The sequence below is a fragment of the Petromyzon marinus genome, chromosome 46 (genome assembly GCF_048934315.1).
Source record: "Petromyzon marinus isolate PM22_M1 ecotype Great Lakes invasive population chromosome 46, UKy_Petmar_22M1.pri1.0, whole genome shotgun sequence".
In the NCBI taxonomy this organism is placed as follows: domain Eukaryota; kingdom Metazoa; phylum Chordata; class Hyperoartia; order Petromyzontiformes; family Petromyzontidae; genus Petromyzon; species Petromyzon marinus.
This window is the reverse complement of record NC_133712.1, coordinates 12,842,958-12,854,188: the sequence shown is the minus strand read 5'-3', so window position 1 is coordinate 12,854,188 and position 11,231 is coordinate 12,842,958. Positions and strand designations below refer to the sequence as shown.

At 48.0% G+C, this 11,231-nt stretch overlaps 1 protein-coding gene and 1 non-coding gene across 4 annotated transcripts; both read right to left on the bottom strand.

Moving 5' to 3' along the window:
- Positions 1–26: 26 nt before the first annotated feature.
- Positions 27–11,220, bottom strand: SLC25A3 (solute carrier family 25 member 3). Of its 3 annotated transcripts, none has more exons than XM_032971383.2 (8): positions 11,083–11,220; positions 10,726–10,960; positions 7,190–7,311; positions 4,723–4,902; positions 4,221–4,402; positions 2,710–2,882; positions 1,663–1,773; positions 27–894 (listed from the first exon to the last, which is right to left on the bottom strand). In XM_032971383.2, the coding sequence occupies exons 2-8, from the start codon at positions 10,892–10,894 to the stop codon at positions 734–736; spliced, it is 1,098 nt and encodes a 365-aa protein (XP_032827274.1). In that variant the 5' UTR covers positions 10,895–10,960; positions 11,083–11,220; the 3' UTR covers positions 27–733. The 3 variants fall into 3 exon arrangements, with proteins under 3 accessions (XP_032827274.1, XP_032827272.1, XP_032827273.1); XM_032971381.2 differs by lacking the exon at positions 7,190–7,311 and adding an exon at positions 5,374–5,498 and having other exon boundaries at positions 11,083–11,219; XM_032971382.2 differs by lacking the exons at positions 7,190–7,311; positions 11,083–11,220 and adding an exon at positions 5,374–5,498 and having other exon boundaries at positions 10,726–11,067.
- Positions 3,402–3,665, bottom strand: LOC116952436 (small nucleolar RNA SNORA53). The gene has a single exon (XR_004404453.1). It is a non-coding gene; the product is annotated as a small nucleolar RNA SNORA53 (small nucleolar RNA).
- Positions 11,221–11,231: the final 11 nt, after the last annotated feature.

Sequence of the window (11,231 nt, the reverse complement as noted above, 5' to 3'; positions counted from 1 at the left end):
ACACGGATGGAAAAGTCTCACAGCGATTGTCATGTAAGATGTACATTTTTTATTCAGATGCTCTTCTATACACATCTCGAACATCATGGGTGTGCGTTGTGCGGCCAGACTTCCGATGCTAAATCCGTGACCGAAGCCCCCCCCCCCTCCGGGGGTTTCTGCCAATTTCTCCTTGATGCTTTTATTGCATTTACCATCAAAGCGTTTAAACTATTAACACAGCTCGCAGGAAAACATGGAAATCTGGAGGGCCCCAGTCACTCTGCTCTGTTGGCTCTATGGGGACTTCACATAAATACACAGCTCAGGTTATGGGGTGGTGGAAGGAAGAAGCGGCGAAAGAGCGAGCACACACGCTTGCGAGCAACGAAATGTTTAACCGCTAAGTAATGAGATAATAAACACTGCGAGTGTTGCTGAAAGGTGCAGGGGAAGTGCGTGTTTATACTAGAGGGGTCTGTGTTGGCCATTAATCGCCGCCAACTCGGAACAAAATAAAATTCATTCTGTTGCGCGGGCTGCAACGGGAACTAGCACCGCTGGAACTGGCAGCGTATGAAGATGAGGGCATCGCGATTGGCGCCAACCGCAAGCCCCCTCCAGAAAATGCTAAAGTTGAACATTCCAACGAGACCACCGAGCGGGGCCTTAGCAGTGTCAGGGCCCCGCTTGAAGAAGAGGAGATTGCTGGCGGTCGAGTTGAACAATGGCGCCGCAGTTGCTCTCCTCCACCCTACTCGCTGAGCTGCAGCTTGCGCTTGAGAGACTCAGGCATCTCCGGAGGAGGAGGGCGCGGTAGGCGGAAGTAAACCTTCACCGAGTCGTAGATGAACCACTGCAGCGCAGTGAGTGTGCCGATCATGATGATACGGGCAACCAGGCCCTTCCACACACCTGCATCAGCACAGACACATTTTAACAAAGATCCCCATATATATAGCCCGTTCAGACTATTGGGGCATGTGCCGTCAGCAAACACCAACACACATGCGAGTTTTCAGTACATGTGCGATTGCTTACGAATGAATCACCCGAGAATGCACCCGATCTCGTCAGTTCTCGAAAGCTAAGCATGACCAAGTCGGGAATGTGTTTGAATGGGTGACCAAGTACAAGAGAGCAGTGCGGCAAATTCGGTTGTTATAATATACATCCGTCCATGTTCGCACGTTCACCAACCAACACTGACCAGCATGGTAAAGAGTCGTCAAATAACCATATAGTACACGTACATGGTGAATGGGAGGGAGGCCCTCATCCAGCAGTGGATTGACAAAGAGGCCGTGTAGATGCTGTCAAGGCTACAGTCAACCAGAAACAACTTAACCAGCTCTTGCCGCACGCCCAAACTTGAAGGTGACAGGCAGGTAGTGTGTTTTTAAAGTGCAGTTCAAGTGTACCTCCGATAAGCACTGTTGGCTATGTATGGTGTGAAAAAAGTTCAACATACAAGTGCAAAAACATGGGCGAGTTGCAATGCTGGGTAATGTTGGCCCTCCCTCTGCTGATAATTCACTGACATGGCCGTACACAGCTCCTGCCGCCCGTCGAGCTCTGATCCCAGCACGAAGTGAAGCTGGTTCCACGTTAAGTGTGTGAATCAGGTAAAATGTAACATGCGAGGGGACTGGGAGGGTGGTGGTGTAGCGTGCGGTAAATTACCAAGGGGGCCGAGCTTTTTGAGGACGTCACCGGCGGTGCTGCCCTTCTCCTTGTTGAGCACCGACACCACCGAGTCGGCCGGGTGGGACACGATGGCGCAGAACACACCGGCTGTGCACGCGGTGATTGGGGGCGACAGGTCACAGTTGGGGTCATCACCACCACAACAACCATGAAAATTAGCGTATGTCATCATCGCCACCAAAATGACCATGTCATGACCACCGTCTCACATCGCCGTATTGATATTATCGCATTAACACAGTCACATCATGAACATTACCATCAAAATGTGTCAATCAACCATCATCAATAGCAATAAAATAACACACGACTTTAGTAGGAAATTACCATGCCGATATCACCACTGTATTACATCTCCGGACTATCACAATTGTGCGCCAAAAAAAACCAAGGATGGCAAGTGGATCTCAGGGATGACAACAGACTCTATTGGGTCAGAAATGAAAAGACAAGAAATAAAGCGAGAGTGGTGGTGGTGGTGTCCATCTCAGGCAAGCTGAAAGTCAACTCAGACGGCCAGGTGTGTCTTATAAAGAGAGAGAACAAAACAGCTCAAGAAAGGTGATAAAACATGGGAAGCACAGGGGGTGGACACAAAGCCAGATTTGCGATTACACGCAACAATTAATCGCGCCTCCTGGCAGAATAATGCCCAAATGCAGGTCAAGGCCAAACGAGTCACCGCCTCGTGTCCAAAAAGACAGCTGCCACTGGGGATGCCATTTGAATTGTTTGACATGGGATGTGCCGAATAGCGCTTTGAGTTGCCGAGGCATTTAATGCCATATAAATGTAAGTATTATTATTCATAGAAATAGCTGCTTTGTGGTGGCGAGCCAAAATATTAAGAAATGTAGAGTGGAAGTGGCACCCTCCAGAACGCAAGTGTGCTAATTATTACATCATAGCACAGCTCGCAACAAACTACCAAGATCAAACGAAGCTAGCGGTGGCGTCGCCGCTAGCTTCGCATTCTCATTTGTGATTTAGGCGGTAAGGAAGGGGAGGTGGTGGTGATCGTACCGATGTATCCGGCGGTGAAGGTGACGAGGAGCTGCTCGCCCTTGGTGCAGTCCGCGCGTGGCTTGGGCACCACAAACTTGTAGAGAGCTTCCACCGTGCGCTCAAAGCAAGCGAACTTCATCATGGTGTAGGGGATCTGCCGCATCCACAGCGGCACCACACCCTTATAGAAGCTGCACAACGGCAAACGCAGGAAATGTGCACGGTGTGAGGCACAGAGGAGACTCGTAGGACACATTGGTGTGAAGGATACAGAGAAGATGTAGGTGCAAGACATGGAGACACAGCGACACAAACATGTGAGACAAGAGGAGACGGACACACAAAGCTATGAGACACACAGGAGACAAACACAGTTACAGGATATAAGCAAAGGTACACATACAGAAGACAAGGTCACACGTGCATGTGGCATGCGCAGACACAGAGACAAACAGAACTCATGGATCGTGACATCAAACCGCGGGGCTGTTTGCCCTAACCACCACTTTTGCGCCAACCCACACTATCAGTTTACAAATTCCAAACACAGCCAGCTTGAAGCAGCCAGCGGCAGCACCAAGGTAGTGTCCGCACACTGATTGGGACCCAGCGGAGGGCGTGCCCTTCCTCCTCCCCTCTCCCCACCGGGCCCCCATTCATTCCATCATGAAGGGGACACGAGGGCCCCGGCAGATCGAGGCAGAATCGGTGTAGGCTGCCGCTGGGCCCGAATCGGACCAGTGCGCAGGTATATTGCTCTCACACGCCAATGACTCATGCACCTCCGACCGTGCAACCGAAAAAGTTGGTGGACCCAGGGCTGGGCGCCACAACCACCGCAACTCCCCGCCCTGCACAGGCGCACATCAGGCGGACCCCAGCGGGGTTCCCCGATGGGCGCCAGGGCAGAACGGGGAAAAACGGAAGAGGTGGAGACAGCAAGGGGTCCCAGAGGTGGATCTAAGGAACGTGTTATTCAAGATGCTAATTTTTTTTTCAGCCGGGCTCTGCCCTGGGTCAATATTTGACCCGGCACACCACATCTAATATACCTCCACAAACTATGGCTGTGGATACTCGTCATGACCCCTATTGCAGTTTACCAGCAACCCGGGAAAACATTTCTACATCTGGCACACCACCATATCCAGTATGGCTACTGGTCACATCTGCACCAGTCTATAGAGACCCAGAAAAAATTAAGCAGAGCACACCAATCACGACTGGCACTTTAGTGTACATATTTATAATGATGGATGCACAGAGCTGCGGGAAGGGGGGGGGGAATTTAAGAAACCTGTACCATTTTTTTGTACTCTCACGCCAGGAGATGGGAGTGAAACCGGCAACCTCTAAAATACAAGTCAATCATGCTACTCATCTGACCAAGGCAGCAAAGATTAAATTAGGCTACCATTACACCGCTCCATCATCCCAGACAAGAGTCTTAATGACGGTAGCGCGGTGCAATACTGAACAAACCATCACAATACAGACATGACAGCGAATGTTGCACAGCAACCACTTACGCCCAGACGCCCTCCTCTTTGTACATCTTGGGGAAGGCCTGGCGCAGTGTGTTGGCGAAGCCGGGTTGCGTCTGGATGCGCACCTTGCAAGCCTCCATTGGCGCCAGCGCAACGTCGGCAAAGAACTCGGCGCTGGCCGACGCCGCCAGGTACAACGACGTGCGCCACAGGTAGCAGTTTTCCTGCGGAACGGCACACCGAGACGGAACATCAGGTTTATGAGCGCCATGCCTTGGCAGACGATTCTCAAGCAGAAGTTAAAACCAGTTCAACATTTATGAGCGCAAAAACAGGTCATTTGTAACAGGTGATGGCTGTCGAGTGCACATTAAAAAGGTCAACGATTTCTGACCATTCCAGAATAATCTGTGGTAGCTAAATCTGGCTCGTAAAAGCCAAAACAAACTGGATTGCTTTGCCAATTAATTACCGGGCGGCCACGGCATATATTAATCAACTTTCTCCTCCAAAACCCGTACTCACGGCATATTTCGGCACTCACCTCACCGAGCAGATTGCCATAGAAGACCTTGAAGACCTCATATAAGCCAAACTTGCAGAGGCCCTGCATGGAGTAGCCGATGAAGGTGGGAGCCCATCCCTTGGCCAGGCCACGCATGCCCTCCTCACGCACCGACACCGAGAAGCCAGTGAAGATGCCCTTGTACTTGCCGGGGTCCACCTGCAACCAGGTGAACGTCAGGCACTCTTTGTAAGGAATACAAACCGCTGTGCCACCTAGTGGCCGCTTACTGTAAGGAAATTCACAAGTTGTTCTGTGCCATTCTTCCAGGGCATCTAACAAAGGGTGGTACACCTCTCATCACTGCCAGTAAATAACAAATGTTTTGTTATCTCATATCTGATTTAACGCCAATAGCACAAACTGCATTCGATTAGGTTTAGAACAGGGGGGTATGACACGAGTTCTGTTTCCAGCCACATTAAAGGTAAGCGGTGAGTAATATTGGAACGGGAGCTGGGGGCGCAGCCCCCCCCCCCCCCATCTCCAACGTCAACGGACCAGAGTTAAGACGTATGGTCAAACTCCATCGTATTGAAAAAGGGGCTGCAGATTATTGATAATTTCACACACTACATTGGGGTAAAATTATTTTTTACAATGTCATGGATTACAACGACTGCTGCACACCTGAATGCGGCATTTGACCAGGTCGAGGGGGACGATGGCCGTGTGAGTGATGCCGCAGCTCAGAATGCCACCAAACCCACAAAGCACGTAGAACTTTGTTGAGCCGTATTCACAGCTGCAGTCGTCTGTAAGTATCGCACAAAAATGCACGACCGTACACAACACAGCACACCGTGCGGGTTTGATTCGTGCACACAGCATGGTTAGGACGCTAAAAACACACAAAACCATTGGTTAGTTGTCACTCAGGTTAATACAAACAAAAGAATGCATATGTATCAATTCTATGACACTTCAATACGCATTCTTCGTATTTAAGTAGCAATGGCGTTACATTCCGAGCCATATAACGAGATGACGTCACATTCTTCATGACGTCATGGTGATGAGAGGAAGGTGCAATTGTTTAGTGAAATTCTGAGCAACTTTGCATTAATGCTTTAATAACTTGGTTGTAAAGTGCAAAAAACACACCAACATTTGAACAACGTAACCCTTGAATTGAGACGTGTACATGTGTTTTTTGTACGTGTCGCTTGGCTGCCAAGTCTGTCATAAATGCCCGTGCAAGCTCAGCAACACTGTGCCCACCCCACCCACATTCCGGCCAGCGCCGCCCCCCCCTTCAAGGTTGGACTAATCGCTCCAAGGGCACCTTTTGGAGACCCGCAGCCAAGAGGATGCAGGAACGGCGAGGAAACAAATGAACGACTGCAATGTATAAATAACAACCTTCGCAAGGTTACAAAACTTGACAATAATCTAAACTTCACAAGTTTAAATTATTGTAGTTCCTTGGGTAAAACCACTACGTGAGATTTATTATTCACTTTGTATGTCTTTAAATGACAAGGCAAATGGAAATATTGTTTTATGCACTCAGTGGGAGGATTTTAGCTATTTTATTGCAGTAGGGCATCCATTTTCCCTCTGCCTCCGACTGCCTCTAAAATACGCCACCATTCTGTACAGCAAATTGGTGCAATTACATTAAGATGTGATGTACAAAGTTGAATTGTACTGTATAATTGTATTAAGAGTGCCTTAGAAAGGGCTAAAGACTTTGATTTGGATTATGAATATCGTAGATTTTCAAAGTGTATAGTTCAGGTTAACGATTCCAAAATAGCATTAACTTGTGACTTCAAATGGGTATGAGATTCCAACTCTAATTTGGGACACCTACATGGGATTAAAACTTAGCATAGCAAGGGAAATGTAATTAAAAGTGCAGACATGTGACCTACACTAATAACAAAGCACGAAATCAAACCACAACAGGGTTTTTGATTAACTTTAGCCGAACTCCTGTCTCCAAAACTGCAGTGTGCAAAGAACCAGCTGAATGTAGAGCTTTACATTTCCCTCATGAGACATGCTTGTGCTCGTCAGACCCTGTGATCAATTATAAAGATTTTTGCAGCATTATCGTCCGTGTAAGGTTTTCAGGAAGTAGCGAATTTTGTTTGGAATATCCCATGTTTTGCTTCACGTTCTGGGTGCTTCCTCAAGAAATTAATTTCTTGAACCGAAGCTCCCAGCTCATGGGGTGAAGCATCACCAATGATGCCAAACTATCACTACAACGCACAAACACTCAAGCAGTTGAAATTAAACTGACAACTAATTATTATGAACCGACAATTCCATTTAGAATTCCAAACTGAAATTGATCTCAGGTCTGGTGATGGCTGTTGAAGAAGCAGGCTGGGTCGGTAGCTTGTTTTTTGGGGTTAGAACGAGCAGTCAAAAACCGGGGTAGGCATCACAAACACCATGCCAACACCTCACTCCGTGCCACACACAATGGACGCACCTGGATGCGGCACTTGACCAGGTCAAGCGGCACTATGGCCGTGTGCGTGGTGCCACAACTCACGATGCCGCCAAAGGCGCACAAAAGGAAGTACTTGCTCGAGGCGTACTCGCAGCTGTCCTCTGCCAGGCCGAGAACAACGGGGTCCTCGTCAGGCAACGAAGCAAGAGCGCCAACACTCGTTAACAGCGCCTGCTAGCTACCCCCATTCGTTGAAGCGAGACCGACTACAGTCTCAACCTCTCGTAGGGATACCAGTTCAGTGGCAACAATAAATTGATGCCAAAATTGTAAATTCAACGGATGGCTTTGGCGGAGAGCAAGTGAAAGTATGCTACTCCTGCCCTCTGAGAAAGCTCCGCTGACTTGAGTTAATGGTGTGCTCCTGCGCTTGTTGCGGCGTGTTGCATTCATATTGGCCGATTGTTTGACCTTATTTGTGGAGGTGATTAAGACCACAATGATTAATTACAGACTTGGTCATGGCAAAGGCTTTGATTGTCACGATATTTTTTTGTAAATTTCATACCCAAAAGTGCGGGGATAAAAAAATGCACGGAAAGGTCAAGGAATATGGTCAGGCAGTCCACCCCTGAACATATGGCATTTATAAATGATACAAAGTGCCTAATCATTTATTTCTAAGACCATGTGCAAGATATCACTTTGGTCTTTGTTAAAATTTCGATTTCTGTGACGACCGTGACATTGTGCCAAAATCACAGCTGTATTCATCACGTGGCAGAATGGTTAGCGCAGTCATATAAACTCGGCAAAATTTATTTGTCTTGGCAACTGATTAATGACCATTTAATAATCCGCACTAACAATGACCGACATGAAGTGGGAAAGCCTTTATGCAGCAGTGGCTTAAGACAAAATTATTTTTTGTAAAATTATTCTTAAACTATTCTCTGTGCACATGTAAAATATAAGTTACCAACAATCGTTTTTAAAATGTTTAGACAAGGCATCTGTTTTTGCCTCCACTTGTATGGAGGTGCAGTAAGCATATTAGGTGCTTTATTAATGAGACTGTACCGTGCCAAAAATAATTGTATAAAAGGCAGTATAATACTCGACCAAATTACCTTGAAAAACAGAACACATAATTTGCCGTACACAAACAATGCTCTTGTTACCGTCAGAACATGTTTTAACCTACTATTCGTAACACCCCAGTTCTCCTTTACAAAGGAAGCCTCATTCTATCCAGATACCGACATGGATAAAGTTCATGAACGAACATACACAAGCGTGCCATCTCGTTTATGTAACGTGCACAATGCCCTTCATATTGTACTGTATTGGTGCCTTTGCATGTCTGACGCAAAGCCCCCTCCGCAATTACAAAGATTGCTTTAATAAAATTGGATCATTAACAGTGGGATTAGTAGGTACATTTGGGTGACAATGCAGCTGCCAGGCTATCAGTCTAACATTAAAGCACACACAAGCTGCTCCACGCTTGAACTTTGCCCAGTTTCACTAAGTGGCATTTACCAGGGTTAAACGGACACTGTGCACAACCTGTAAATCAGCTGTAAGTTTTAATGCTCTAGTTCGGGAGTAACTGCAGTGAATGCTTAACAGCGCCAGCCACGTGTTCGCCCTCCCACGTGGCCAGGTATATGGATGCCAGCAGCAACTATAGCTGACTGCCTTGCCTGATTGGGAGGGGACAATAAAACAAACCCTTCATATATTCCGAAACTATCTTCTTGAGTAGAAGAATCCTATAGATTGTTTAAACATATGTACATTAAACAGGTCTGGCAAACAAGGGATCACAGGAAAAAGTTTAACAAAATATATTCGATTAAAATACTTGTACTAAAGTCCAGGTCTTAACCACGCTTCGTATAATTTGTAGGCTCCAAGTTAAAGTTAGTTTAATTGTAAAGTTTTATTGACTACAAATTAAAGTAATTTGAATGGAAATCCACTTTTGATGTGGAGTAACGATTAATTTCGATTTCAAATCGAAATTTGAAATGGCAATTAGATATTTCCCCCAAATCGTTCAGCCCTCTACCCCTTATCTCCAACTGTGTGGAATTCAAATGGCAGACAAAGCCTTGAGAGTTTCCAATTACCCAATGGGACCACCCCGCATCGCATTCCTTCACCAGCACTAGTGGCACCACTGCATAATGATTATTACTATTAAAAAAATTGTCAAATGGTGGAAGCTACAATCTCATCCCCTAACCCCAACACGACTCGCCCACGTTTTTCCAAGCATGGTTGATGCCACACCCGATATCACGCCGTCTGATCACACAAACCAAACGTTGAACGGCTGCGGTATATTTCACCACATCACCAATAAAACTAGTCGTACGTGCAAGCCGTGTGTGTACTATGTACAAAACAAGTGATAACCACGCACAGCCAACACACACGGACGCTATTGCATACGTCTTCTTCTCTTGCCTTTTGAGTCAAATGGAGACTAAAAGCGAGGAATCTGCCAAATATTTTAGGCGCGCACGACTCGCCTCTCCCTGCCAAAGGCCGCATCCCGATCCTCACCACCCCCAACCAACTCACCCCCAGTCAGCGCTTCAAGGCAAATACGTCGGGAGTATGCTGCGGTGAGTGGAAATGTGGGTGAAAGGGCGCGACAGCATAGAACCGTGTGCTGCGACACGAGGGCTAGAAACAAACCTCACGTTTCACCTAGGTCAGGGGTCGGCCACGTGCGGATCCCGGAGGCGGCACGCGGCTCTTTAAGGACTGGCTTCGCCAAGGACCACTGCGTCTCTTGTGTCACCACACACAGTGCACTGCCCGGCTCTTGCAATATTGAGTTTAAAAAAAAAATTGTATCGAATTCGAAACCGCTTTTTTATTTTGCTAATCAGCCCGTGCGCTAGTCTACTCATCCCCCCTAGGTCGAGTCCACCTTAACAAAGGGGTGCCTGGTGCGGTGTACAAAGATCACCACAGCCGGCTTTAGTAGATGCTCTAGCAAAACTTCCTCCAACCGCCTATATGGGTACACAGGGGGAGGGAGGAATGTCTTTAAAAACTCTCGCATTAATTACATTACCACCATTACCTCCTCGGTTGAGTTAAAGGGCTACAGGTTTTTGTGACCGTAGCACTGGTAAAAGCATCGAGTCCCTCACCCGCGTAGAACATGGACTTTGTTGATGAAATAATAAATGAAAGGCGTTAATAAATGAAAGGAGCCGATCGTTGGGTGAAGGACGTTTGCAATGACAAAGAGGAAGCTTCCGCAATGGAGGTCACGAGCGAGCTGGCCTACTCTTTACAGGGGATACAGCACTTGTAAAGCTCCCAAACAGCCAAGCTTGCAACATAAGATCACAGGACTTGACCGTTACCAAAAGCCCACAACGTAAACCCGAGACCCCACACACGCGCAAGAGTTTATATAAACGCTCTCGAGCGTTACATTTAAATCACGCGCTGCGAACAACCCAACTCGCGCCCTTCAACGCTCACAACCTCTCACAACCAATCTTTCTTGCCGCAGAATCGCTTTGCCCACCCCCGCCCCCTCTCACCGCTCGCGGACGCTGCGGCAAGTTGACGGCGGGGAGCCACCAGCTCCGACGAAGGCGACGAGGCGGCGGGAGACGAGGGCGAGGCGATGGCGCCATCGTCGCGAGCGAGGGTGAAGTGCGGTCTGTGGAAGAGGTTGCTCCTCGACGCGGGCAGGACGGAGGTGAACATCTCTGGAAACTGGGCTTTCGGGCGTCTTCTTTAATTAACCGCTCAAAAAAAACCACAAAACCGCACCTGCACACGCGCAACGGACGCGCAAGCCTTACAATCCCCTCACACAATGTTTTTAAGACCGAATGCCACGTCCGCGCGGGGACTTTATTTTATATCGAAACGCCTCAAGGACTCTCACCCACCTCCCGGTTCCCGCCGGTCTTGCAAGATGGACGTCTCCTCCACCAAAAGACACCGAGGTCGGAAATACGTCACGTCCGCGAACGGTGGGGGGAGGGAAAGAGGAGGGGCTAGGGCCCGAGCTCCTCCCCCCCACACCACCACCGCCGCC